This window comes from Myotis nattereri (assembly GCF_964212035.1).
Source record: "Myotis nattereri genome assembly, chromosome: 2".
In the NCBI taxonomy this organism is placed as follows: Eukaryota; Metazoa; Chordata; class Mammalia; order Chiroptera; family Vespertilionidae; genus Myotis; species Myotis nattereri.
Window position 1 is genome coordinate 87720710 of NC_138076.1, and position 25065 is coordinate 87745774.

The following is a 25065-nucleotide window of genomic DNA, read 5'->3' on the forward strand; positions in this document are numbered from 1 at the left end:
CCTTCCTTCTACCTACTCTGGGCTTTTCTTGTTGTTCTCTTTCTAATTTTTGTTGCTGTTGTAGTGTTAAATAATTTATTAAAGCTTTTTCTTATTTCTTGACATAGGCCTATAATGCTTCCCTCTCAGGATTGCTTTTGCTGTGTCCCATAGATTTTGTTTTTTTGCATGATCATTTTCATTTGTTTCCAGGGAGTTTTTTATTTCTTCCTTTAGTTCATTGGTAACTCATTAATTGTTTAATAACATACTATTTAGACTCCATGTGTTTGAATGTTTTTGTATTGTGATTAATTTCGGAGTCATTCCTTTGTGATCTGAGAAGATGCTTGATATAATTTCAATCCTCTTGAACTTATAAAGACTTATTTTGTGTCTTAACATGTGGCTTGCCCTAACTGGTTTGGATCAGTAGATAGAGTGTCAGCCTGTGGACTGAAAGGTCCTGGGTTTGATTCTGGTCAAGGGCATGTACCTAGGCTGTGGGCACATCCCCGGTAGGAGGTGTTCAGGAGGCAGCTGATCAATGTTTCTCTCTCATCAATGTTTCTAACTCTCTATCCCTCTCCCTTCCTCTCTGTAAAAAAAATCAATAAAATATATTTTTAAAAAACACCAAAAAACAAAAAACATGTGGCTTATCTTTGAGAGGGTTCCATGTACACTTGAGAAGAATGTATATCCTGCAGCTTTGGGGTGGAATGTTATGTAAATGTCCATTAGATCCATCTGACCTAGTGTACTATTTAAGGTCTCTATTTCCTTGTTAATTTTTTTTTGGAAGGTCTATCCAGTGATGTTACTGGGTGTTAAAGTCCCCTTCTATGATTATATTCTTGTCAATCTCTCCCTTAAATTTCTCCAAGAGCTTTAAAAAATATATTTAGGTTCTCCTATATTGGGTGCATATGTGTTTACCAGGTTATATCCTCTTCTGTATCAATCCCTTTAGTATTATCTAGTTGCCTTTTTTGTCTCTTGTTATGTCCTTTGCTTTTAAGTCTACTTTATCACATATAAGTAATACTACCCTTGCTTTATTTTTTCATTTTCCTTTGTATGGAAATTTTTTCCCATACCTTCACTTTCAGTCTGCATGAATCTTTTGTTCTGAGATGGGTCTCTTGTAGACAGCAGATATATGGGACATGTTTTCTTATCCATTCAGCTACTATATGTCTTTTTTTTATTTTAAATATATTTTATTGATTTTATACAGGGAGGAAGGAAGAGGGATAGAGAGTTAGAAACATCGATCAGCTGTCTCCTGAACACCCCCTACTGGGGATGTGCCCGCAACCAAGGTACATGCCCTTGACCAGAATCAAACCTGGGACCCTTCAGTCTGCAGGCCGACGCTCTATCTACTGAGCCAAACTGGTTAGGGCTACTATATGTCTTTTGATTGGAGCATTTCATCAATTTATATTTTTATTGATAGGTACTTATTTACTAGCATTTTTTTCTTTATACCTATGTTCGTCTCTCTTAATTTCTTCTTCTTTAAGCACACCCTTTCATATTTCCTGAAATGCTGGTTTGTTAATAATGTACTCCTTTAACCTTTTTGTGTCTTGGAAGCTTTTTATTTTTCTCTTCAATTTTAAATGATAGCTTTGCTGCACAGAGAAGTCCTGGCTTCAGGTCCTTGTTTTTCATTACTTTGAATACTTCATATCAATCCCTTCTGGCATGAATTGTTTCTGCTGAGAAATCAGCTGACATTCTAATGGGTTCTCTCTTGTAGGTAACATTCTGTCTCTTTCTTACTGCCTTTAAGATTCTTTAATGTTTGCTCTTTTGATTGTGTCTTGGAGTGGGTCTCTTTAGGTTCATCTTGACTGGAACTCCCTGTGCTTCCTGAGCTTGTGTGACTTTTTTTCTTCACCAGGTTAGGGAAGTTTTCTCTCATTATTTGTTTAAACAGGTTCTCTATTCCTTGTTCACTTTCTTCTCCTTATGGCATGTAGACTTTGTTACGTTTCATATTGTCCCAAAGTTCCCTTAAACTATTCTCCTGCTTTTTAATTATTTTTTCTCTTTGCTGCTCTAATTGCATGGTTTTTTTTTTTACCTTGTCTTCCACGTCACTGATTCGTCTCTTGCCTCATTTAATCTACTTTTGATTTCTTCCAGTGTATTCTTGATGTCAGATATGTTATTCTCCATTTCCGACTGATTCTTATTTATGGTTCCTATTTCTTGTTTCATGCTGTTATAATTCCCACTAAGTTTCTGGAAATTGTCACTAAATTCTTCGAGCACCCTTATAACCATTACTTTGAACTCTATATCTGATAAATTGTTTGCCTCTATTTCCTTTAGCTCTTTCTAGAGTTTACTCCTTTTCTTTCACTTGAGGGTTGTTTCTTGGCTCCCCATTTTTACTGTCCCTTTGTATTTGTTTCTATGTATCAGATCAAATTGCTATCCCAGTCTTTGTGGGGTGGCCTTATGTTGTAAGTGTTTTGTGGGACCCAGTGGTGCAGTCTCTTAGATATTGTGAGCTGGTTGCTCTACAGATGTCCCTTGTGTGAGTTACTTGGGCTCTCCTATTCTAATAGGGTCATGAATGTCATTGTCCCATTCATTGGAGGAGTCTCTTCTCAGCCTGGCTGACTGTGAGGCTCATCCCCAACCACGTTGTGCAAGCTGTTGTGCAGGTGTAGTCTCCAAGTGTTTTCTGTCCTTCTTTAATATAAGTCTCTTCTCAGTTGGATCTCACTTGGTAATTCTGGGTGAATGTTCCCAAATTTAGTTCTATTTCCAGTCTGGCCCTGGCAGGAGGTGCAAGAAAGGTCTGCCTATTTAACCACCATCTTCTCTCTATAGTTAATTCTTAAATATTTTATTCTTTTCAATGTTTTCATAATTGATAGTGTATAGAAATGAAACTGAGTTTTATGTGTTGATTTTGTATTCTGCAACTTTGCCTAATTCATTTATTAGTTCTAACAGTGTGTGTGTGTGTAAAATCTTTAGGGTTTTCTACATAATAGTATGTCATTTGCAAACAGACATATTTTACTTCTTTCTTTCCAATTTGGGTGCCTTTTATTTCTTGATTAATATTACTACATCCTACCCTAGAAATGGTGAGTATTTTTAATGAGAATAGGGAGGTAAGTACTGGTTGGATCTGGGAAATATTTTTCAGGTAGAGCAAATGAAATTGTTTGGCTTGAATTCTGGCTGTGAGAGAATGAGAGAAGTTAAAGATGACTTCTTGGTTTATAAACTGATCAATGGGTAAATCATTGTGGTGACATTTGATTGTATTGTTTGATGGAGGAAGGTATGCTTGAGAGGGGAAGAGATAAGCTCTGTATTAGACATATTAAATTTGGCCATATGTAGGTAATGTAGACATAGATAAAAGAATACAGTCAGAAAACAGACTTTTGGGGAAAGCTCATTTTTAGAAAAGGTGTGGAAGAAGAGGCATCAGAAAAAGAGGCAAAGAAGAAGCAATCAATGGGGTAGTAAAAGAACCAGGAGAATGAGAGAAATAAGGAGTAAAACTTTTAAGAAAGTGGCATTGATTCATTGTATAATCACTAGGGAAGAGGTTCTCACCCTGTGGGTCGCGACCCCTTTGGGGGTTGAACGACCCTTTCACAGGGGTCGCCTAAGACCATCGGAAAACACATATATAATTACATATTGTTTTTGTGATTAATCACTATGCTTTAATTATGTTCAATTTGCAACAATGAAATTGGGGGTCACCACAACATGAGGAACTGTATTAAAGGGTTGTGGCATTAGGAAGGTTGAGAACCACTGCGCTAGGGGAAGGAAGATGAAGATGAAGAAAGAAAGAACCTTTGACATGAGCAATGAAGCAATCTTCGGTAGCCTTCCATGAAGCATTTTTCAGCAGATTTGGTAAGGTCTTTGCCTGAGGGCAAGTAAGTTGATAAAGCAAGTGGGTGATGGGAAGTGCTCTAAACAGATCTAAAGTGCTGTATACTTAAGTCTAAAATATTGATGTTACTGTTGTCATGGAAACTAAAACCAGTTAAGAGAACTAAAAGCCATTTAAAACCACTGACTCAAGCCCATCACATCCCCTTGATCTGTTGTAAAAGATGCTGATAAAAATAGTCCTTAGAGAGTCAGAGCTCATCTAGGTTTCTTCTTTTAGATGTAGTTCCTAACTGGAAATCTTTCCCCTTTTTGAGAAGGAAGCCAGCACCAACACCCACACCTAGTTTCTATGAAGGACAGATGGCCCACTGACTGAAAAGTTCCTTACTCTCTTGCTATTGGCTGACACTGTTCATAAAGTATAACTCACAGTTTCACTTTTCTTTTAAATGAGCAAGCTGAATTACTTGGAGGAGGAAAGCAGGAGAGACAGAAGAGACGAACGCTAAATCACTTGAAAGAAAGAAACCTCAGGTGAGCATTTTTATCTTTGTTTTGTTCATTGTTAAGACTTATACCTTGCTTGTCACTTTAGACATAGTCGGAAGAATTATTTTTGAAAAATAAGTCACTTTTGTTTGACTATAAAATTGTTTCTTACCATATACGTAGTTTAGAAAATATTAAGAAAGTACAAAAAAGTGTAAGGAAGCAAATGCCACAGATGAAATAGCCTCCATTGATGTGTGTGTGTGTGTGTGTGTGTGTGTGTGTGTGGCATTAATTTTACATTCTTTTTCTTTTGTGTGTTTCTGTGTATAACTTTAGTTTGGTTTTCGTAGTTGTGTTCAGATGGAATAGATATATTTATATTTATTTTTTCACATGGTCATAAATTATTGATAGTCACAATTTAATATTGTCAGACAATATTACATTAAAAGGATTTATTGTACTTTACTATACCTTCATTTTGGGCTATATAGCATCTTTCCTATTTTTCATAAATGGGTCATTTTATTATGTAAGATGTATTTTTCCATTCAGAGTCTTATTTTTGGAGGGAGGGGGGAGGAGGTTAAATTTGAGATTGTAGATTTCATTGCTATTACTCAGCGGCACAATGACAGGGAAAGTGTATGTGAGAGCATATGTTTATAACCTGTTTATTACCCCTTTGGAGTCTAAATCAGTGGTTTTCTACTCTAGCTGCACATTCTATTCTAGCTGATCCTGAGGAGATTAGAAAATTACCCCTAGAAAAGGGGAAATTTAACTTTAGAAGGTAAGGCAGTGATCTTATAGTAGTTTCTTACTTTTCTTTTTTCCTAAACATTCCCAAGTTGTTCTAATGGCCAACACAATAACAACTGACCTAAGTAATTTGAAATATTTCCCTATCTCTGACACATACCTGGGAGTAATACAAAATCAAGGGAAAGAAAGGTACAATTTCAGACAAACCATCTAAATCTCCCTTTTAACACTGTATTAATAATGCAAGAGTGCTTTGTGGGAAATATAAGACTTCTAGAAATTTCTGTCATCCACCTCACTCACATAAACTGTAGAGATGAGAATCTTCTTGAGAATTTCAATTTACTAATGCTTTAAAGAAATTGATTTGCTTCCAAGATATAGTGGTTAAAAGTTAGAGACATTGAGACTCCAGAATGTTCTAAATGTATCAAAATTTAGCCTAGGATCTGTTAATATTCTGCCTCCCTACCCACCTGGCATTCTAAGGTGTACCCCTATCATCTAAGTAGCACCTGGTCTGGAAGAAAGCTGTTATACTTTTGCAATGTGACTCCATTGATGTGTGTCAGGATCATCTTGGACATTTAAAAAAATCTCGTGTGTATTCATTCCAGGCTCAGGGACTTCTGCTTCTTTAGTTTGTCTTGCAGACCAGACATCTGACGTGTGCTAGTTCCCCAAGGCTAAGCCTGGAAGATGAAAGCCTAACAGGGGCTCAGCTAGTGCAATTACCCAATGAGCGCTGGATAAATGCAGTGTCCAAGCTGGATGATGCAGAGAAAGGCAAGCATTTGCCTGGGTTGCTCAGCTTTGCTCTAAAGCCTTATCAGAGCCCCGTGAGAAAATGCAGCACTGTCTCTGTGCTTTTCTCTGGATATTACCCACTGCCTTCTTTGTATCGTAGTTAACTTCTGTGAGGGTCTCATCCTTTTACCAGACAAAGAATGCCCAAGGCTGGAGTTCTTGCAGAAAACCCAGTACATGGCTCCATTAAGAATAAATGGGAAAGTGTAAATAAATTAATTCATGAATAAATGTGGACTTTAGTTAACAGCATATGTTTATCTCTGCTGAACCTATTAATCTCTTTATATTAATTGACCCATGGAGAAAATAGTACCATCTTTGACAATATTTACAGGAAAACTTCTCCTATTGGATTGATAACTTGGTGAGAGTATGGGTTCACCCTTTTGACAAAGAAAGTAATGTGGTCTGAGCAGTTGGAGCCAGAGAATCCCAAAGTTGGAAGGGTCTTTAGGAAAAGCCAGGGCCAGGCACGGAAGCTTTTTGTGTCTTCAGTGTTTTAAGGAGAAGTTTCAAAGAAGAAAGGAAGCAGATCTGAGGGAAAATAGAAGGAAGACAGGAGAGGTGGAGGACAAGGGAGGGGAAAACAGGCTAGGGAGGGACAGGAAGAGGAAAAGGGTGGAGAGAAGGAGAGGAAGGGAGGAGGGAGGAGAGGAGCCTATTTGTTTCTGGAACTTTAAAGATTACTTACTCTGGGAGAATTGAAAAGGACCCAGTCCACGGCTATTGTACATTATAGTGTACTGTACATTATAAAAAGGATTTTTATAATGAGAAAAACATATGTGTCATGTAAGTGTCATCTTGTGAAACTATAGAGATGCCTTTTGCCTCGTTTGCACCTCTAGTACAGAAAGCACAATTGCCTACAGAGTACTTGGAGGCATCATAGATTCCTTAAGGTAAGTTGATTTCTTTTTATTTTGAGTTTACCTTAGCAATAACTTTGTTTCCTTATAAATTCTCTGAGATGTTTGAAGGAGGCTTTCCTTGTTAGCAGAAAAGTAGTCAGGTATTCATTTTGGAGAGGTCACTCCGGCCACCATGTAGAAAATGCGTTGAGAACAGTGAGAGTAGAAGCTGGGCGTGACAGACTGTTCTCTGTTGTCCGGGGGTGAGACCACACCGGGACTAGGAAAGCCCTGAGCTGGCCCCTGTGACAGAAGGACCTCACGGAGACAGGTGGGTAGTGATGCCAGGTCTGCCAGGAGATACTGGGCAGCAGGATGGTCTGGGGGAGGAGAAAGCTGGCAGTTTGCTTTGTTCCTTGCCCTCTCCTCTATAGTTTCAGATGCCCACTGATCCCAGGCTACTGGCAGCTGCCTGGGGGCATTTCCCAGGCAATTAATTCTCTGTTTTTCAAGTTTTGCAGACATATGGAAACATTCTCTGCTTAACTGCTTGTTTTTTACTATCTTTAGATGTATTTTATACCCAGAATTCTGAAAAGTTCTGAGGCATTTCTTTCCTGGACAGCATGAGGTTGCAACAGGAATGATAATGCGTTGGGTGTATATGATGTGCCAGGCTCGGGTAGCTCTATAGGAGGCTTTCACCTGTGTTGCCTCCTCTAGGTTTCTCAGGAACAACAAGAGGATGAGTACTTGCTAATGCTCACACTGTTGGCAAGAGCCAGGATTTGGATCCTGTTGGGATTTACTCACCAAGCGTTTTCATGATATCACAATACCTCTATATCATTCTAGGAAATATATGATGTTTAACAAGCTACCTTTGTAAATAATTCTTTTGCTCTAATAAATGAATTTAATGCCTAGGTAGGAGGGAAGGGAAAGAGAGGAGGTTTTAATTTGAATTAGTGGGCTTTTGGGAGCCCCTGAGTCATGTCATTTAGTCACTTTGATTGGCGGGGGGGGGGGGGGGGGGGGGCGGGGGAGAGGAGTTTCCTTTTGCTGACACAATCCCTAGGAATTATTGGAAGGAGTTTGGCCTCTGAGATAATACCTGCTGATCTACTACCTTTCTTCTTCTGTCTTTGAAATTAGGAGAATTGGGAATCAAGATTCAAATGCAAATGATTCTGCAGCCTTACTTAGATCAGAAATTGGGTTAATAATAGATACCTCCAATCTTCCTTAATAAGGTAAATTGCACTAATAAAGTGCACTAGAAAAATGACAAAAATTGGTTGAGATAGTTTTATAACATTAATTCATAATCAGCATTATAGGCTCATACGTCCTATTAACAAAAACTGTCTCTTAGGGGCTTCAGGTTACTTTAGGATCCCGTGGTAACACCGTGGGCAACACAGCACATTTTCTGTCTGCTAAGCTCCAAAACAAGTCAAGCACTGTTTGGGTACTGGGAGGACAGGGCTTTATGAGCTTTACAACGTCCAAATGTGGAGTCCTAACCAGAGGACAAATATTAGACAATAAAACTCTGCAGAGACCCAAGAGGGGAAACTGCAGTTATCCTGCAGAGTGAATAATCAGGCCCCAGGGGTCTGGCTAAGAAGTCTCTCTGGGCCCCAGAGTTGTTGAAGAGAAGCTCTGCAGGACAGAGAAAGTGGACTAAAGAATTCCCTTCTCAGGAAACTTCCAGAGCCATAACTATTAAACACCTACTGGTTTTCAGCAGTTCTCCAAATATCCCTTTTACTAATGGGCCCAAGGTGTTGATTTTACAGTTATGAGGCCTGGGGAAACATGATATCAGGAAGGCAAAGGGGCGTTAGTTTGGTGGTGCACTTTGGGGCATTTTGAGGAACTTTGCGGGAGATAGCAGGGAAGACAACTGGAGCAGCAGAATGATCCAAGCTGCCGACTCCATAGAAATGGGGAACTGTGTGGTTCACTGTCCTGCCCCCATTAATTCTGGAAGCCTGGACACTAGCTCGGTTCCTTATTCAAAAGATGTTGTGATCTCAATTCTTTTTGTCTACATTTCTATTTTGATCTCCAAGAACTACATTCACTTTATCCTTTTGCAACAATTCTTAAAGCATGAGACTGTTCCCAGGAGGCCAGAAAGGTCAACAAAGCTTTATGTTTCTACCATGACATTTGGTGCCTATTTCAACTAAGGACTGAGCTAGCGGTCTTGGATTTCAAGAACTAGACACTCAATGATACTTCCCTATTTGGGGGAGGGAGGCATATTAGTTCAGCAATCTGGGGCCTCTGGGATTTTGAGGTACAAACATGTAGAATCTTCCAATCCAGAGGGTTGTATCTTCTCTGCACAACTTCAGGGAGCTAAGTCTGGAAGCTTTTACAAAGAAATGAGAGCTGCAGTTGGGAAAAAAACTTGGAGCATTTTGAATTTAAAGCATTTATGAAACATGCAATGGAACTGTTTCTTGCAATCCAGAGGTGGGGAGGAAGAGCTGAAGGAGCCTGATTAATTTAGGGGCCTTGATGGTAACTGAAGCCAGAGAAGTTGATGAGTTTATGCAAGGGCATGAGAACAGAGAAGGAAAGAGGATCAAGGAGAGAACCTTGGAAAACATCAACCATTAGGGGACAGGCAAAGAGAACAGCAGCCTGGAAGGAAAGACTGGCCAAACAATAAGAGATGATTCAAGAACGCAATGTCGAGGAGACCAAGAGAAAGTCTGATTTAAGGGGGGAGTAGTTAGTGGGGATAAAAGGATCAAAGAACTTAGCAATGAAAAGGTTAGCATTGATTAGACAGTGGGGGGAGGGGCTGTGGAAGCCCAGGGACAGGAAACTGGTCAAGTTGCAGTAGTTGATAAAGTGACCACAATGAGGGGAGAGGAGATTCTCACGCCCTGCCACTGTGAAGGGTTTCTTGCTGGAGGAGAAGTTTGAGTCAGCCAGGGAAGATGCAGTCTTCTTTTCTCTGGAGACACCGTGATTCTTACTCTCAGCCCATCTCCCCCAAGTGCCTTCATTTTCTTCTGTTCATTTCTCCTCCTGTCTCTTCAAACTCCATACTCCTGAGTCACACTAGAGTAGAATGTACTCTGTACTTGAAGCCCAGCATACCTAGTTTGGCTTCCCACCCACTCACTTTCCAGCTGTGTAACCATTACTCTTTAAGGTTTGGCTTCCTCACCTTGAAAAGGAGGCTAGTAAAGATAGTCCCTTAGGATTATTTTGAGTTGTAAATGAAAGAATGTATTCACTATGCATAGCAGGTGGTCAATCAAATGCTACTTTCCTCTAACTTCGAGACCTATTCAAATTTCTTTATTTCCTTGTCCTTTTATGCCTAACGTCCCTAAAGCACTGGGCACACTGTTGTCATTTCTATCTCATCTCCCTCTTCTTAATGCACAGCAATAGCTGCCCTGCCCCATCCCCCCCACCACAGAGACCCTGAATTATACATAAGGAGGCTAAGGTCATTTGTTACTGCTCAGCAGCTGATTCTTCTCTCTTTTCTCATCTGATCTTCATGTCTTGCCTTTGGACCTCCACTCCTTCCCTGACTTCCGTGGCCTGAGGACTTACGGTTTTCCATTTCCTGACTGTTCAGCCCACTAGCTGTTCATCTTCACCTGACTGTGGACCCCCCACTAGAGCCCCACCATGGTCCTCAGCTACCTCTGTCTATAATTGCCCAAGAACTCACCCATCCTGGTTACTTGAGTTAATATACAAAAGATCTTCACAGAGTGCCTACCACAGAGTAAATGCAGTACAGGTTGGCTATAGCTCCTTGTTAAATATACAAGCATTTGTGGCTTGAGGTGGAAGTGAAGGTGGGGGTGGAGGTGGAGGTGGGCTGATAGAGGAAGCATGCTTTCCCAGAGTCCTTAGGCAGGTTTGGCCAAAGCTGGGGGACTTGCAGTAAGGGATAGTGGGGGTGGCTGATGAGGTCAGACAGACAAGGACCCTGATGTCAATTTTACTAGAAGAATTTTCCTTGTGGGAGTTCAAAGGCCCAGAAACAGTGGCCAAACAGAGGACTCAGAACATCACCTAGTAGCAATCAGGGAAGCTGCTGGCATGGCAGGTCTACCAGTTCTCCTTCCAATGAGTGCTGCTGCCCTTTACCTAGGAACTGCTCTGCACAAAATGCCACCACTAATATACCTTGTAAAGATGATGCACACTGCACCAACCTTGATTCTCCAGAACATTATCTGTCCTTTAGCAGTTTACCACAATGTCACGGCAGCTGTTTGTCTAATTGCACATCACTTGCTGCTCTTCTAGGTATGTCCATGTTAGTGTGTCTGCCTCCGTCTTGAGGTTCAGAGTGCAGATCACAAACCCAGATCTGGGAACTGAATGTGAGCACATCTATGGGTTCACAGTCCCAGTCAGTGCTGACGGTGAGGGAGGACTCTGCGACAAGTTCTCCTGTCAATGCATCAAAAATATATTTTTTTCTAAGTAAAAAGGAATATAACATCTGTGAGGTTCAGGACAGTTGCAGCTTTGCGATGATCATAAAAACATTCAGCATCAATGCAAGCTATTCACCCTCCTCAGGTTTCAACTGGCCCAGCAGCACATTTGGATTTATCCTTAGCTGAAGTATGGCACCTCCATCTGCTGCTGATTCTCACTGTTTCTTCTTTGTTGTTTTATTACCAGTAGAGCTGCAGGAGACAAAGCCTTCATTCTTTCTTTGTCCCGAGCCCACTGTCAGCACAGAAAGCTATGCACACTCGCTCCTCTCTCTCTAAGGCAATAGAAATTATGCTCTTGATTTATTTCCAAATTTCCCTTTAATTTACCTGTTCATATATTTCTCAGCTTTCTACCACATACTTAATTGGACTGGCTGGTTTTTACAGCCACATCTAGCAAGTGATTTTTTCTTTCTTTCTTTCTTTTTAAATACAGTCTAGTGAAAGGTTGCAGTGTAGTGTAGTCAAATATATTTTGTGTTGGCTGGAAGGAACCATCACAATGTTTCAGAGGTTTCTCCAGAGGAAGTGTTGAACTAAATGGAATTTTGGTTGAGTTAGCCCTGCTTTTAGCCTGTGCCTGTTAGCTAAATACAGCTTCTAGGAAGAGTGTTTGTATAGTTTCCTTTTTTAGCTTTACATGGGTTAAGAGGCTTTTGTATTCAAAGCAGACTCTGTAGTTATTTTCTCCCTGCAACCTTGGCAGTTTGGCAGTTATCCACCACTTCCACTTTCTGGCAGCCCGAGGGGGAGCCAGAACCAATCCTAACCTCAGGCAGAGGAAATGAAGCAACTCTGGGACTCAGCGTAACCCTTGGGTATGATCTGATCTGATCTTGTGCATTGACTCTAAAATTGGGCATCGCTCTTGTGCCTGAGGTTTGGTCTCTACCTCATTCAGGGAAATGGACCCCTGTTTTAGCATTTGCGGTCTGAGTGTTTGTGTCCAAGGCTTTGCCCAACATTTGGGCTCTTCAAGACTTAGGACCAGCCTGCACTGGCCTGGCCTTCTCTCAGGTCTAAAGTCCTCTCTTTGTATTGTGGCTCGGCAGTAAAGGGTCTGGCTGCTTGCACACTGACCTCCCCATGAATTCTTCCTTCCTCCCCAGTTGTTCAAGGAATCCCTAGAGTCTGTTTTTGATCCCCCACACCCCTCAACTCCCTAGTGGACCACCTGTTACCATCTTTTTTGATGACCCTGTCTGTGAGTCATGCCTGCTGGATCCCATGCTCTGCCTATGATAAGGGACTTTCCCCCAGCTTCTGTAGCTGACAGCATCCCTAAAGGTTTGCCACACCCCAGGCTGCCTTCTCATTACAATACACAAGCCCTGTTGGTCTTGAGATGGGAGAAGTGGTGGTCTTCATGGTTGAAAAGTTTAAGGACTTGATTGCTTTCAAGTCTATTTGTACTAATTCAGACGTTTCCTTGGCCTCTTAGTTTTCTTTAGGATTCTGTCACAATCCAGGTTCTATGGTCAGGCTCTTTAGATTAAAGAGGTTCTATATGGCCATAGGGACAGGTCTCCATCCTTTTCACAAAAGCCCTTTTGTAATAGAACACTTCCATGAAAATTTATCTGGCTGGTCACATACCAGTCTTAACTCGCTTGCCTTGTTTCCTATCCCCTAGGCTCTGTGTGTTAACCCTGACTCTAGTGCAGCCATGGGCAAACTACGGCCCGCGGGCCGGATCCGGCCCGTTTGAAATGAATAAAACTATTGAAAAAAAAGACCGTACCCTTTTATGTAATGATGTTTACTTTGAATTTATATTAGTTCACACAAACACTCCATCCATGCTTTTGTTCCGGCCCTCCTGTCCAGTTTAAGAACCCATTGTGGCCCTCGAGTCAAAAAGTTTGCCCACCCCTGCTCTAGTGCTATGCCCATCCAGAGCTGTCACATAATTGTGACATCTAATCCAAATCCATGTTTGCCTCACAGACTTGGTTTGTGCCTGCTGCCTGTATGAACTCTAGCATTGCAACACTGTCCTTTCTGATTTGGGGTTTGATCCATCTGTCCTGGTCCTGCCAACCAATAGAAACTTCAGTTCTCTGTGAAATTGGTTAAAACACTCTCTCCAAGCTTCTGATTTTCTGTATTCCCTTTCCCAAGTCAGGCTTCCAGACTTCCGGTCTCTTCATGGCTATCTCCCTCAACTGTATCAGCAGCCTTGTTCTGTCTCATGAGCTCTAGAATATGTGCTTCTTATTCAGCTAATGTCCTCACCATTCTTCTTATAACCCACATAGAAACCTCAGATTCGCTGTTGAAACAGATCAAAAGGAGAGAGCCACCATCAGTGCAATCAGCACTAAAGCTCTTGGTCATTTCAGAAACAGGATATGACCCTCAGCTCTGTACATGAGGAATTTCATGTTGTCAGTCTACTCCTAAGCCTCAAGAAATCAATTTACAGAAACCAAACTCATATGCAACAAATTTTTAACCCAAAATTCTGATTTGTGTATTTATAATGGGGGATTCTACTTTCCCTTAATTGCACTTTTCTAGTTCACAATCCATAGTTCACTCTTCCAGAGAGACATAAGAAGATGGGTCATCAAAAAATTCCTGGGAGGCAAGAGACTCAGAGTAAAGGAGTAGAGTGATTTTTGAGAGCTTTTCATCATAAATATGTCAGAATAATCTAAGAGTAATCAGTATTTTTGTAGAGTATGCTTTTCTAGCAAACACCAAGAGAAATCTGCTTTTTAAAAAAATATATTTTTATTGATTTCAGAGAGGAAGGAAGAGGGAGAGAGAGAGATAGAAACATCAATGATGAGAGGGAATCATTGATTGGCTGCCTCCTGCATGCCCCCTATTGGGGATCGAGCCCACAATCCTTGACCAGAATCCAACCTGGGAACCTCCAGTCTGCAGGCCGATGCTCTATCTGGTGAGCCAAACTGACTAGGGCGAGAAATCTACATTTTATACCCTATATGAATGTGAGAATTGAGGTCATCAACTCATTCTCATGGTCAGTGGAATGACAGATGTTGAAGCTAGATCATTTTCTATTCAAGAGAGTGAAGCAGCTAGGGAACACTTACCAGTGCCATGTACTCTGTGAAGTGCTCCTGCACTCTCTCTTTCTCATTTAGTCTTTACAACAACTCTATGAAATAGATGTTATATATCACTGTTGTGGTTGAATTATGTCCCCCAAAAGTTAAGTCCAAGTCCTAAACCCAGGTAATTGTGATTGTGACTTTATTGAGAAACTAGAGGCCCGGTGCACAAATTCGTACATGGGTGGGGTCCAGCCTGCCTGCCCCAATCGGGGCCAATGGGGCCAGACTGGCCAGTGGGGAGGGGATTCATGAGGTTGGCTGGCTGGCCCCAATCCCTGGTTGAACTCCCAGTCGAGGGGACAATTTTCATATTAGCCTTTTATTATAGAGGATAGGATCTTGGCAGATTTAATTAATTAAGATGAGATCATACTAAACTAGATGAACTCTGCCCCAATGACTGGTATTCTTTTAAGAAGAGGACAAGACCCAGAGACACAAAATACATAATGGGAAGATAATGGGAAGACATAAGAAAAACATTATGTGACAGAGTCAAGAAATTAAAATGATGCATCTATAAGCCAAGGAATGACAAAGATTTCTGGTAACACCAGAAGCTAGAAAAAGCAAAAAAGGATTCCTCCCTAGAGACTTAGAAGGAAGCATGGCCTTGCTAACACTTTGATTTCAGACTTCTAGCCTCCAGAACTGTGAGAGAATAAATTTCTGTTGTTTTAAGCCACCCAATTTGTGGTACTTTGATAAGGCAGCCCTAAGAAACTAATACAATCTCCATTTTATAAATGAAGTAATGGATGCTCAAAAATTCTGATTTAGTCTAAAGTGCTTAGAGCTTCCTGACTCCAAACACTTGAACACTTGCTTGTTGATTTGGCCCATTGGGGAGTGGTGGGTGGGCGGGTAGAGTTTTTTCTTTCTTGTCTATCAAAATTGTCTTCCAGATATATTTTATAATAACATCAGCATTTCACATTTAGTTATGTGGGATAGAAGTATGTGTTAATGTGCAAAAAAAGTATTCAGAATTAAAAAAAAAGAAAAAGGAAGGCTACTCTGTATAAATCAGACATTTTCCCCCTTCAGAGCCCCACAGAGCCGTTAACATGGCTTATGGATCTGCAAGGGAAGAATTCTAGAGTGTGCTGTGTTTCTCAGGCTGATTTAAACATGGAGGCCACATTATAGCACATCTCATGTAACTCATATTCTTTGGAAGATACTTTTGGAATTGCTAAGTTAAAGAAAAAAATGCTGTGTGTTTTTTTTACATAATTTATATGCAAACAATGTTGTCTAAGTCACATCTTCACATAGATCTCTGTAGGGGGATTGAAAAACATCCATACTGCATCAGAAATATACTTACAAACCACCTTTTGGTAGGTTAATTTAACTAATGTTTTTCCATGCTTTTTTATTCTTTAGATTATTACATGGATTTTCCCAGTCAGTGTCTTCTAGTCCAAGGGCTTTAGGAACATGCCTGTAGTTGAATAAAGTTGGATTTATTGTTTTATTGTATCAAAAGAGAATGTACATGTTGGGAAACTGGGATGTCTCAGTAAGAAGATGTGAGGAGTTATAGGATTTGTGGTTGTGTTAAGTAATTTGGGAGTAAGATTCAAGAAAGAAAGACATTGCAGACACAAAAATGGTTATTCATTCTTAAAACAGATTCTGAAAAACAGGAAGCCAGACAACAAAAATATGTCCCCCAAAATCTACCTGTTCTTTTCTGTATATTCAGGAATCTTCCCCAACACCCCACCTTAGTCATGGGCTGTTCTGTAGTATTTATGCAGTTGTAATAAGAGGTGTTTACTCTTACATAAATTTCTCTTTGACTGGCTAAGAAGAAATTAAGGACTATGTCATTATCCATGACAACTCTGCCTAATAAATTTACATTTAAACCTAGGCTTTTTCACAGGTAAAGCTGGACACCAGATAAAGTGAGACAGATTTAATCAGTAATATACTATTGCAACAGAGAAAAGAGTCCAACAAGAACTGAACTCAGTTTTGATTTTTATAGAGATAACTGAATGTTTTCAAAGGAGAATGAATAAATAGAGGCAGTGCTCAGTAGGTCAGGGAATTGAAAAATTATAAAAAGTTGTAAGGGAAGTTTGGTCTATTTCAAATGCATCTAGGTTTGCTAACTGGTGTTATGCATGTTAGGCTCCTACCTTCCCATCGATGCTGGGAGGCAGGGGTCAATCTTCAGCTGTTAGCTGGGTCACACAGTAAATTCTTTTGACAGCTTTGAGTTTCTCAGGCTGTGTAAGAAGGGGAGGTTAGGGTCATCGTACAGACGCGGCCTTGAGCTATGTTAATGTTTTATTGGAGTCTTTATAGGCCAAGGAATCCTAGTTGAAAAGAGAGCTCAGAGGAGCTTGGCTGGAGTTTGATTAAGGAAAGAACCTTTGTCAACTCCCAGAGACGTTATATAATTTATGGCTTTTTCCAGGGTCAGAGATGAGTTTTGGATGATCCTTTCCAGTTGCGTTGTCTCAACTCTGGTAGTAGCTGACTGCACAGTCGGCACACCTGGGAGTCAGTTGTTAGTCCTGAGAGTTCTCTCACTTAGCAGTGCTTACCTTTTCCAGAGGTTTCTGTGATGATTCACTGAAGAGCTGATGGTTCAAAATTCTAAAATTCTCTAACAATGATCCCGATTTCACAGGCTAAGTTAGTGTGTGACAGGTGGGTGTAAACCTGCTATCCTCCTGAGAAGTATCCCAGTGAGACCAAGACTATACTGGTATTGGGAGTTTAAGAATTATTTACCACAACAGAAATGAGTCTTTATTCACAGGTTCCTTTAGTAAAGTCAAACATGTCCTGCTAAGCACTCTGGAATGCCTTTGGAGAAAATGAAGAAACTGTTTTTATCCAGGATAGGCCTAGCCTTTGTTCCCACTCCTAAAGTGTTGGGTTTTAATGATAGGGTGGTAAAAACCTCAGCACAGGCATTTTGTTGAGGTGGGTTAATGCACAATTTTGAAAAGATTCAGATTGGGCCATCTGAGGGGAGGTCTCAACACAAGAAAGATGGTGGCTGCCTGTTGGATGTGTAGGAGGAAGGTTTAACACAGGGACAATGGCAGCTGTCCTCCCTACCTTGCCCCGAAGCCATACCATTTAGTCCCTCCAGTACATCTCTGGCACTCCCCAAGCCACTGTCCCTCCGCCAGAGCCTAGGGTAAGTGCCTGCAAGTGAGTGAGTCTGTTTGCAGGCCCTAAGGGATGCCTGGGTTTCAAACAACCTTCGGCCTCAACGGGCCAGACAGAATCCCCACTGATTTTCACAGCCAGTTATTGTGGGGACTCCTCTTTCTGGCCCTGGTACTCCAGGCCCTACTTCATCATGGTGTAAAAAAATTGTTTTGTATATTGCTAAAATCTATTTGCTAAGATTTTTACATCTATTTCCATAAAGATTATTGATCTGTAGTCTTGTGTAGGTTTTTCATAAAATAAATCGGGGTAGTATCCTCCTCTTCTATTTTCTGGGTGATATTGTATAGAATTGGTGTTAATTCTTATTTAAATGTTTGGTAGAATACTTCAGTGAAACCATCTAGTATTGGCAATTTATTTTGAGAATTTTTAATTAAGAATTTAATTTTCTTAATAGTCAAATTACTTATTGCATATTGGGTGCATTGGGATAATTTGGATTATTTGAGTAATTAATCCATTTAACTGAAGTTGTCAAGGTTATGTTTGTGAGATGGTCATAGTATTTCCTTATTTCTTTATTACCTTTTTGATGTCTCCAGTGCCTATAATGATGTCCCCTGTTTTATTCCTGATAACAGTAATTTGTGTTGGCTCTATTTTTCTTTTGCTCATCTTGCTATAGGTTTGTCAATTATATTGATCTTTTCCAAGAACCAGTCTTATTGCATTTACCCATATTTTTGCTTATTGTGTTCTTTCTTCTTTTATGATATTCCATGACTCCCTCTTTTATTGATTCCTTTCTGTTTGGGGAATTCTTTTCTTCATTCTTTAAAGTGAGCCTGCTGGCAACAAATTCTCTTAGCTTTCTATAATCTGAGAATGTCTTGATTTTGCCTTCACACTTGAAGGATGTTTTTGCTGAATATAGAACTCTAGGTTGGTAGAGCCTTCCTTCCAGCACTTGAAAAATGTTGTGCCACTTCCTTCTGTCTTCCATGGATGGTGATCAGAAGTCTGCTGTCCAGTAGATTGAGGCCACAGTGTTGCAGGTCATTCACGTCAGCAAGGACACTAGGCCAAAAGTCTCTCAAGTCTGAGGCTTCAGCTCCAATCCAATGAATTAATGTATATTCTGTATCCTAGAATTTTATCATGAAATATAATGGAGCATATAGTAAATATTAGCTAATACGTTTTTGATTTATGTTTCAAAGAAAAACTAGTATTTCTCCACACTTCATTAAAACCTGGAAATATGTAAGCAGTGAGCAGGAAGTAACTTTTATGTCTTTTTTTTTTTTTTAATCCAGCATGGAGAGAAAACTTATGTCTTTGCCTCTATCCACTTCCATATCAGAAATGGAACCCAATGACACCTTCAGCAATAACAACAGCCACAAGGACTGCCTGATTGGAAAATTCAAGAGGGATTTTTATCCTGTTGTGTACCTGATAATATTTGTCTGGGGAGCCTTGGGAAATAGCTTTTCCATATATGTTTTTCTGCAGCCTTATAAGAAGTCCACGTCTGTGAATATTTTCATGCTGAACCTGGCCATTTCTGATCTCTTGTTCATAGCCACACTGCCCTTCAGGGTTGACTATTACCTCCGAGGCTCCGATTGGATATTTGGGGACCTGGCCTGCAGGATTATGTCTTACTCCCTGTATGTCAACATGTACAGCAGCATTTATTTCCTGACTGTGCTGAGTGTTATGCGCTACCTGGCAACTGTTCACCCCTTCCGGCTCCTCCATGTCACTAGCATCAGAAGTGCCTGGGTTCTATGTGGGATCATATGGACCCTCATCATGGCTTCTTCAACAGTGCTTCTGAAGAATGGCTCCGAGCAGAAGGGTAATGTCACATCATGCTTAGAGCTGAGTTTCAATAAAATTGTTAAACTGCAGATCATGAACTACATCGCCTTAGTGGTGGGCTTCCTGCTGCCATTCTGCACGCTCAGCATCTGTTACCTGCTGATTATTCGAGCCCTGTTAAAGGTGGAGGTCCCAAAATCGGGGCTGCGGGTTTCTCACAGGAAGGCGCTTGTCACCATCGTCATTGCCTTGATCATCTTCCTCCTGTGTTTCCTGCCCTATCACGTACTGAGAACCTTCCACTTGGTTGTGTGGAAAGTGGGTACATGCACAGACAGGCTGCAAAAAGCTGTGATCATCACACTGGCCTTGGCAGCTGCTAATAGCTGCCTCAACCCTTTGCTTTATTATTTCGCTGGGGAGAATTTTAAGGACAGACTAAGGTTTGCATTCAGAAAAGGGCATGCACAGAGAACGAAGTGCAGCTTTCTTGTTGCCTGTGGTTGAAAAAGGAAATAAGAATGTAAGAGATTATTAAGTGAGGTTTGTTCTTATATTTTTCTCTATCCACTTTTATTAAAACGTAGTTTCCAAGTGACCATGTATTTACATCATTCCCAACAAAGGCTATTTCCCAACATTTACTTCACCATGACTTTTGCTAGTAAGACCTACTTCAAAAATTTCATTAGGTGCATTTTCAGTGGTTGAGGCACATGAGGAACATAGTAGGGACACTCTTTACTAGAGTTTTGCAATCTGAAGTGTCAGACAGAGACCAAATGCCAAGTACAGTGGGTGCTACTTTTCATCAGATTCTGTACTAGATGGCCCATCAAGTATTCTAAATTCTTAATTTTAAGATAACCCCAACTTATCCAGCTCCTTCATTTCCTCTTCCTTAGTCAATCCCCCCTGAGATATAGCCAATTAACAAAGTTGCTGGAGGTCCAGAGCAGATAAAAAAAGTATCCTAAGAATTTAGGGAAAAGACCTTGATTGTGAAGAGAAAGACTATCCTCCACAAAGCCAGAGTCAAGGTCCCAATGAGCAGTGAGAGAAAAATGGGGAAGAAGGACAAGGGCACGAGAGAACTGGTGAGGAGGATGGGAAGGAGGAATCTCTCTTTGCACTGGGAGAGGGACTCTAGCACACTGAAGGCAGGAAGGTTCTTTTCTCTTCTCTTTTGCCAGGAGTGATAAGAAAGAGAGAGAAAATAAGAGAAAGACAGAGGGCATTGCGTAGAATGAGGGAGAAGGGGGACCAGTTTTACTTTGGAGATTTGGGCTCTGACTGACTTCACTGAAGTTTTCAGTCTTGCGTGTTAATCCATTGGGTTGGGGGTCAAAATGGAGGAGATGGCTCTAAAGGTTTGGTTGGGCGCTCAGAGAGGGCGGCGTGGAGGACAAGTTGCAAAGGTTGTGATACCCTGAAATTTTATTAAAACTTTGGCAGAACATAAGTAGGGTGGCTTTCCTTTTTTTTTTTTTTAAAAAAAAATATATTTTATTGATATTTTACAGAGAGGAAGGGAGAGAGATAGAGAGTTAGAAACATCGATGAGAGAGAAACATCGATCAGCTGCCTCCTGCATATCTCCCACTGGGGATATGCCCGCAACCCAGGTACATGCCCCTGACCGGAATCGAACCTGGGACCTTTCAGTCTACAGGCCAAGGCTCTATCCACTGAGCCAAACCGGTTTCGGCGGCTTTCCTTTTGAGATTGTAGAAAAGCTGAGGACTACAACTATTACCATCATGACCACTGTATGTCCAAAGGAGTGCCCTCTTTATGCTGGGCAGACTGTGACAGGCACTTCACACTCACTGATCCCATTTAATGCTCACACCAAAGCCCTGTGTTTCCATTTTACAGATGAAGAAACTGAAGTTTAGAGAAATCGAGAGACTTGTTCAAGTTCACACAGATCATAAGAGTTAAAAACCTCTCTGACTGGTTGGCTGGGTGCTTGCTTCCTCCACTGTTACTCCTGAAAACCTCTAGGAAGATTGGTTGAGAATCAGAATAACAGTTCTCTTCTCCAAGCAGGCATCTATCCTTCCTCACTCTTATGAGAAGACTGAAGATGGAGGTTTTCTCTTCTGATTTGCTAACTTTGGGCACAGTGGAGGGTGGGAGGGAGGTGGTGTTCTACAGCTTGGGAGGAAATGCATCAAAGCCTTCATGGTAAACAAGAGCCCCAGAACCCTTCCCTTACTCAGCAGCCAGAATAATGACAGACTTGTAGCCTGTCAAGACAGGAGCCTGGAGGATCCTCCCATGAAAAAAAACTGTGCATCCCAAGAAAAAAGATCAACATACACAGACTGTTGGGGATTCCCCAACCCAAAAGCCAGGGCTTGCCCTATTGTCGAGTATTTATTAACATGTTAGTCTCACTCTTAATTATGAATAGTCAATGACCACTACACATGGGAGAAAAAGGGTCAGACTTGGAAAACACCAACAAATAAATGAGAAGATAGACAGAGACATTTTAAGTATGAGCGGTCTCAAATTTGTTATCACCTTTGCACTTTTGATCAGAAATCTAATGGAGGATGTGCTCTTCCAAAATAGCAGGTTAAACTAGGATAGAGGAAAACATAACAGTGTAGGAAACAAGAAATCCAACACAGGAGAAAGGTGGAAAGAATTCCCAGCATGTTGGTATGTAGCAAAAAACCACACACAAGAAACAAATTGATTTGTAAACATTGGAGCGATTTATATTTTTCTTAGAGAGCCTAGGATGAACTAGTGAAGATAGATAGAAAAATAGCAAGTGAAAAGACAATGCAATTATTAAATACTAGGGAAAACCTGTTTTTTTTTAAAGAAAGGAAATAATATACTGCATGGTTTAGCTGTGAATAATATTTATATACAGAATAATATAAATAACAAAATATTATGACAAACTTTTTTTTAGGAATGAGGGGGAGAGGATTTTGTATGTAGCAGAGGAGGGGTTAGCAAACTAAATCCCCATCTCATATCACAGAGAATATATAACTAAAGCTAGAAACTAATAAATAACTGTATAAAAATTTATTTAGCAATAGGAGCTGAAGTCCAGAAGAAACAGTGAAAAGAACTGACAGAGATTACCTCTGGAGAGAAGTTGCAGGTGAGAGGATAGGGTCGAAACTTCTCTTCTCCTTTTAAGAACTATTTAACTGTGTAACTTGCAAATATGTATTGCTGAAATAAAATAAAAATTAAGTTAGAATTAAATTTTCAAATTAGTTATTTGTGTTGTCTTTTTTTTAAATGAGGAAGAAAAAAAGAAATCCCCCCAGATATGGAAATTGAATACTGACAGGAGAAAGAAAAGCAGAAAAGGACTAGACTTGGATTTGGAACCCTGAGGGATGCCCACCCACCTCTGCCATGGGAGGGGTGTCACTTCCTGGGGCAAGATGAGATTTGAAAGATCTGGATATTTTTTAGTTGCAAGTAACAGAAAACACAACTCCAAGTGGCTTAAATAATCATTATCTCACATAACTGAAACATAACAAAAAGAAGTTGGCTCTATTCAGTCAGGGTTCTGTGAGCCTCCCTCTCCAGATGTTGGCTTGGTTCCATGGCCAAGGCCCATCAAGAAAAAAGCTGATTGCAAGCAGCTTGGGGCTACATACTTCTTTACTTGTATCCAGGAGAAGAATCAGACCCTCTCCTGCCCAACTCAACTAGCAAAAGTTATAAGCTTCCTTTTGGTAAGACCTACTCAGATCACACACTCAGCTTCTAAACGAAATCAGGAAAGAAAGGATTGCTCTGAGTGAGGATGATATGAGTCTACAATTAGAGTTGAGGTTTGGGTTAAACCATTGAACACTCAGCTGGAAAAGAAGTAAATGAGGCTTGCAGAAGCCACATATCCTGCCCTTCAATGAGTTGGAAAGAGAATAGCCAGCCACATATCCTGCCCTTCAATGAGTTGGAAAGAGAATAGCCAGCCACATATCCTGCCCTTCAATGAGTTGGAAAGAGAATAGCCAGCCACATATCCTGCCCTTCAATGAGTTGGAAAGAGAACAGCTGGGCATGGCCTGTACCTAAGCAGCAGGCCCTGCAGCCAAGGAAGGTGGAAAGATGCTGCACTTGAAGAAGTTATAGGGGATTTTCAAATGACAACTAGAAATCTCAACAACTTAACAACTAAGTATAAGATAGTCCATATAAAACTGGAAATAACTGAGAGCAACCAAGGCCCTTGGCATGAGCAGTAATGCAGGGGTTGTGATTTATTAGTGTCCTTAAGTCTGTAGTGTGTGTGTGTGTGTGTGTGTGTGTGTGTGTGTGTGAGAGAGAGAGAGAGAGAGAGAGAGAGAGAGAGCACTTAATGACTTATTATTCCTTTTTTCAAGACATTTGCTAGCCAGGGTGAAGCATCTCATTTTCTCAACAATGTTGTCCTTGAGGAAGAAAACAAAATGGGACTCTTTATTTACCAAAGTGAAAACCGTCCAGGGTTTCAGACACCATTTGTTTTTGTTTGAGAGGTTAGGTACCCCCAAGCAAGTACATAAATTGTTCAACTGGGAGAAAGGATTTTTGTTGTGTAAACTTTAGTATAACTGTGATACTGAAACTGTGCTTTATATGACCAATTCTCTATTTTGAATTTAACTAAGCTGATTTGCAATTTATTCTGAAGTAGAAATAATGGCAAACTGGCCCAAAACAGGTTCGGAGGGAGAGATAGGCAAGGCGGTGGCTTTCCATAGAGAACTCATTTTTATTCTTGGGAAAGGACTTGAAAGTAGAGACTCTATCAGGGGAGAATGGGGTGAAAGCGGGGGTAATCCAGGGAATATGCCAATGGAAATTCTTCCTCTGAGGACATTTCATCCCCAAGTAGATAGAGGCAGCTAGTTGAGCCTAATAAAAGTCAAAAAGAGAAATATAACAAGAAAGGGCTTGTTAAAAAGTTAACATGTATTTCAAAGCTCTAATAAATAAAAAGAGTATGGCACTGGCACACAAATCCACAGAGAGATAAAAGAAACACAGCTTGGAGAGGGCTCTCTGTGAACAACCAGGGCAGAGTAAACAGTGTGAGCCAGGCTATTGAAGACTCAGATATGGCTGCCAGTCAGCCCTGGGACAGGGAGAAGGTACCAGCACAGGAACCCTTGTGAGAACCCCTGTCTGGGAGGAAACCACCCCTGAGTTCCTCCTCTGATGCCAGACAATCCAGTTCCTCCCCGTATGTATCTGGGACTCCCAAAGCTGCCTGGCGCTGGAGCTTAGAGGGAACAAGTACAAGTAAGTTTGTGTATCGACCCTTTAAGAGGAACACCTGGGTCTCCAGCAGCCTCTGTGTCCCTCAGCCACGATCTCCACTGGTTTTTACAGCCTGAAGTTGAAGTTATGGGGACTTCTCTTCCCAGTTCTGGAACCCTGGGTGGGGGCCTGATGTGGGGCTGGGACCCCTTGCTCTTCACGGGTGGCCTACACAGGGACAATCTCCCTCTTGATTTAAAAAAACAGCACACGTGGTTGTCGGACCAACCTGTTTCCCACCTCCGCCCCTCCTACCAGTCTCAATGTGCTGTCTTCTTTACTTCTTTAGTTTAGCACTTCCATTCAGCCATATTTCAGGTGGTTCTGAGTGATGGTGGTTCTGTATTTTAGTTGTAATTTTGATGTGGTTGTGGGAAGCAGCAAGTACGGGCGTTTACCTCTGCTGCCATCTTGGTTCCT

General features: G+C 40.9%; 1 protein-coding gene across 1 annotated transcript; it reads left to right on the forward strand.

Moving 5' to 3' along the window:
- Positions 1-6672: 6672 nt before the first annotated feature.
- On the forward strand, positions 6673-19854 carry CYSLTR2 (cysteinyl leukotriene receptor 2; the record flags this gene model as incomplete). The annotated part of the gene is made up of 2 exons (XM_081085218.1): positions 6673-6839; positions 18837-19854. The coding sequence occupies exon 2, from the start codon at positions 18838-18840 to the stop codon at positions 19852-19854; it is 1017 nt and encodes a 338-aa protein (XP_080941344.1). The 5' UTR covers positions 6673-6839; position 18837.
- Between the last annotated feature and the right edge of the window lie 5211 nt (positions 19855-25065).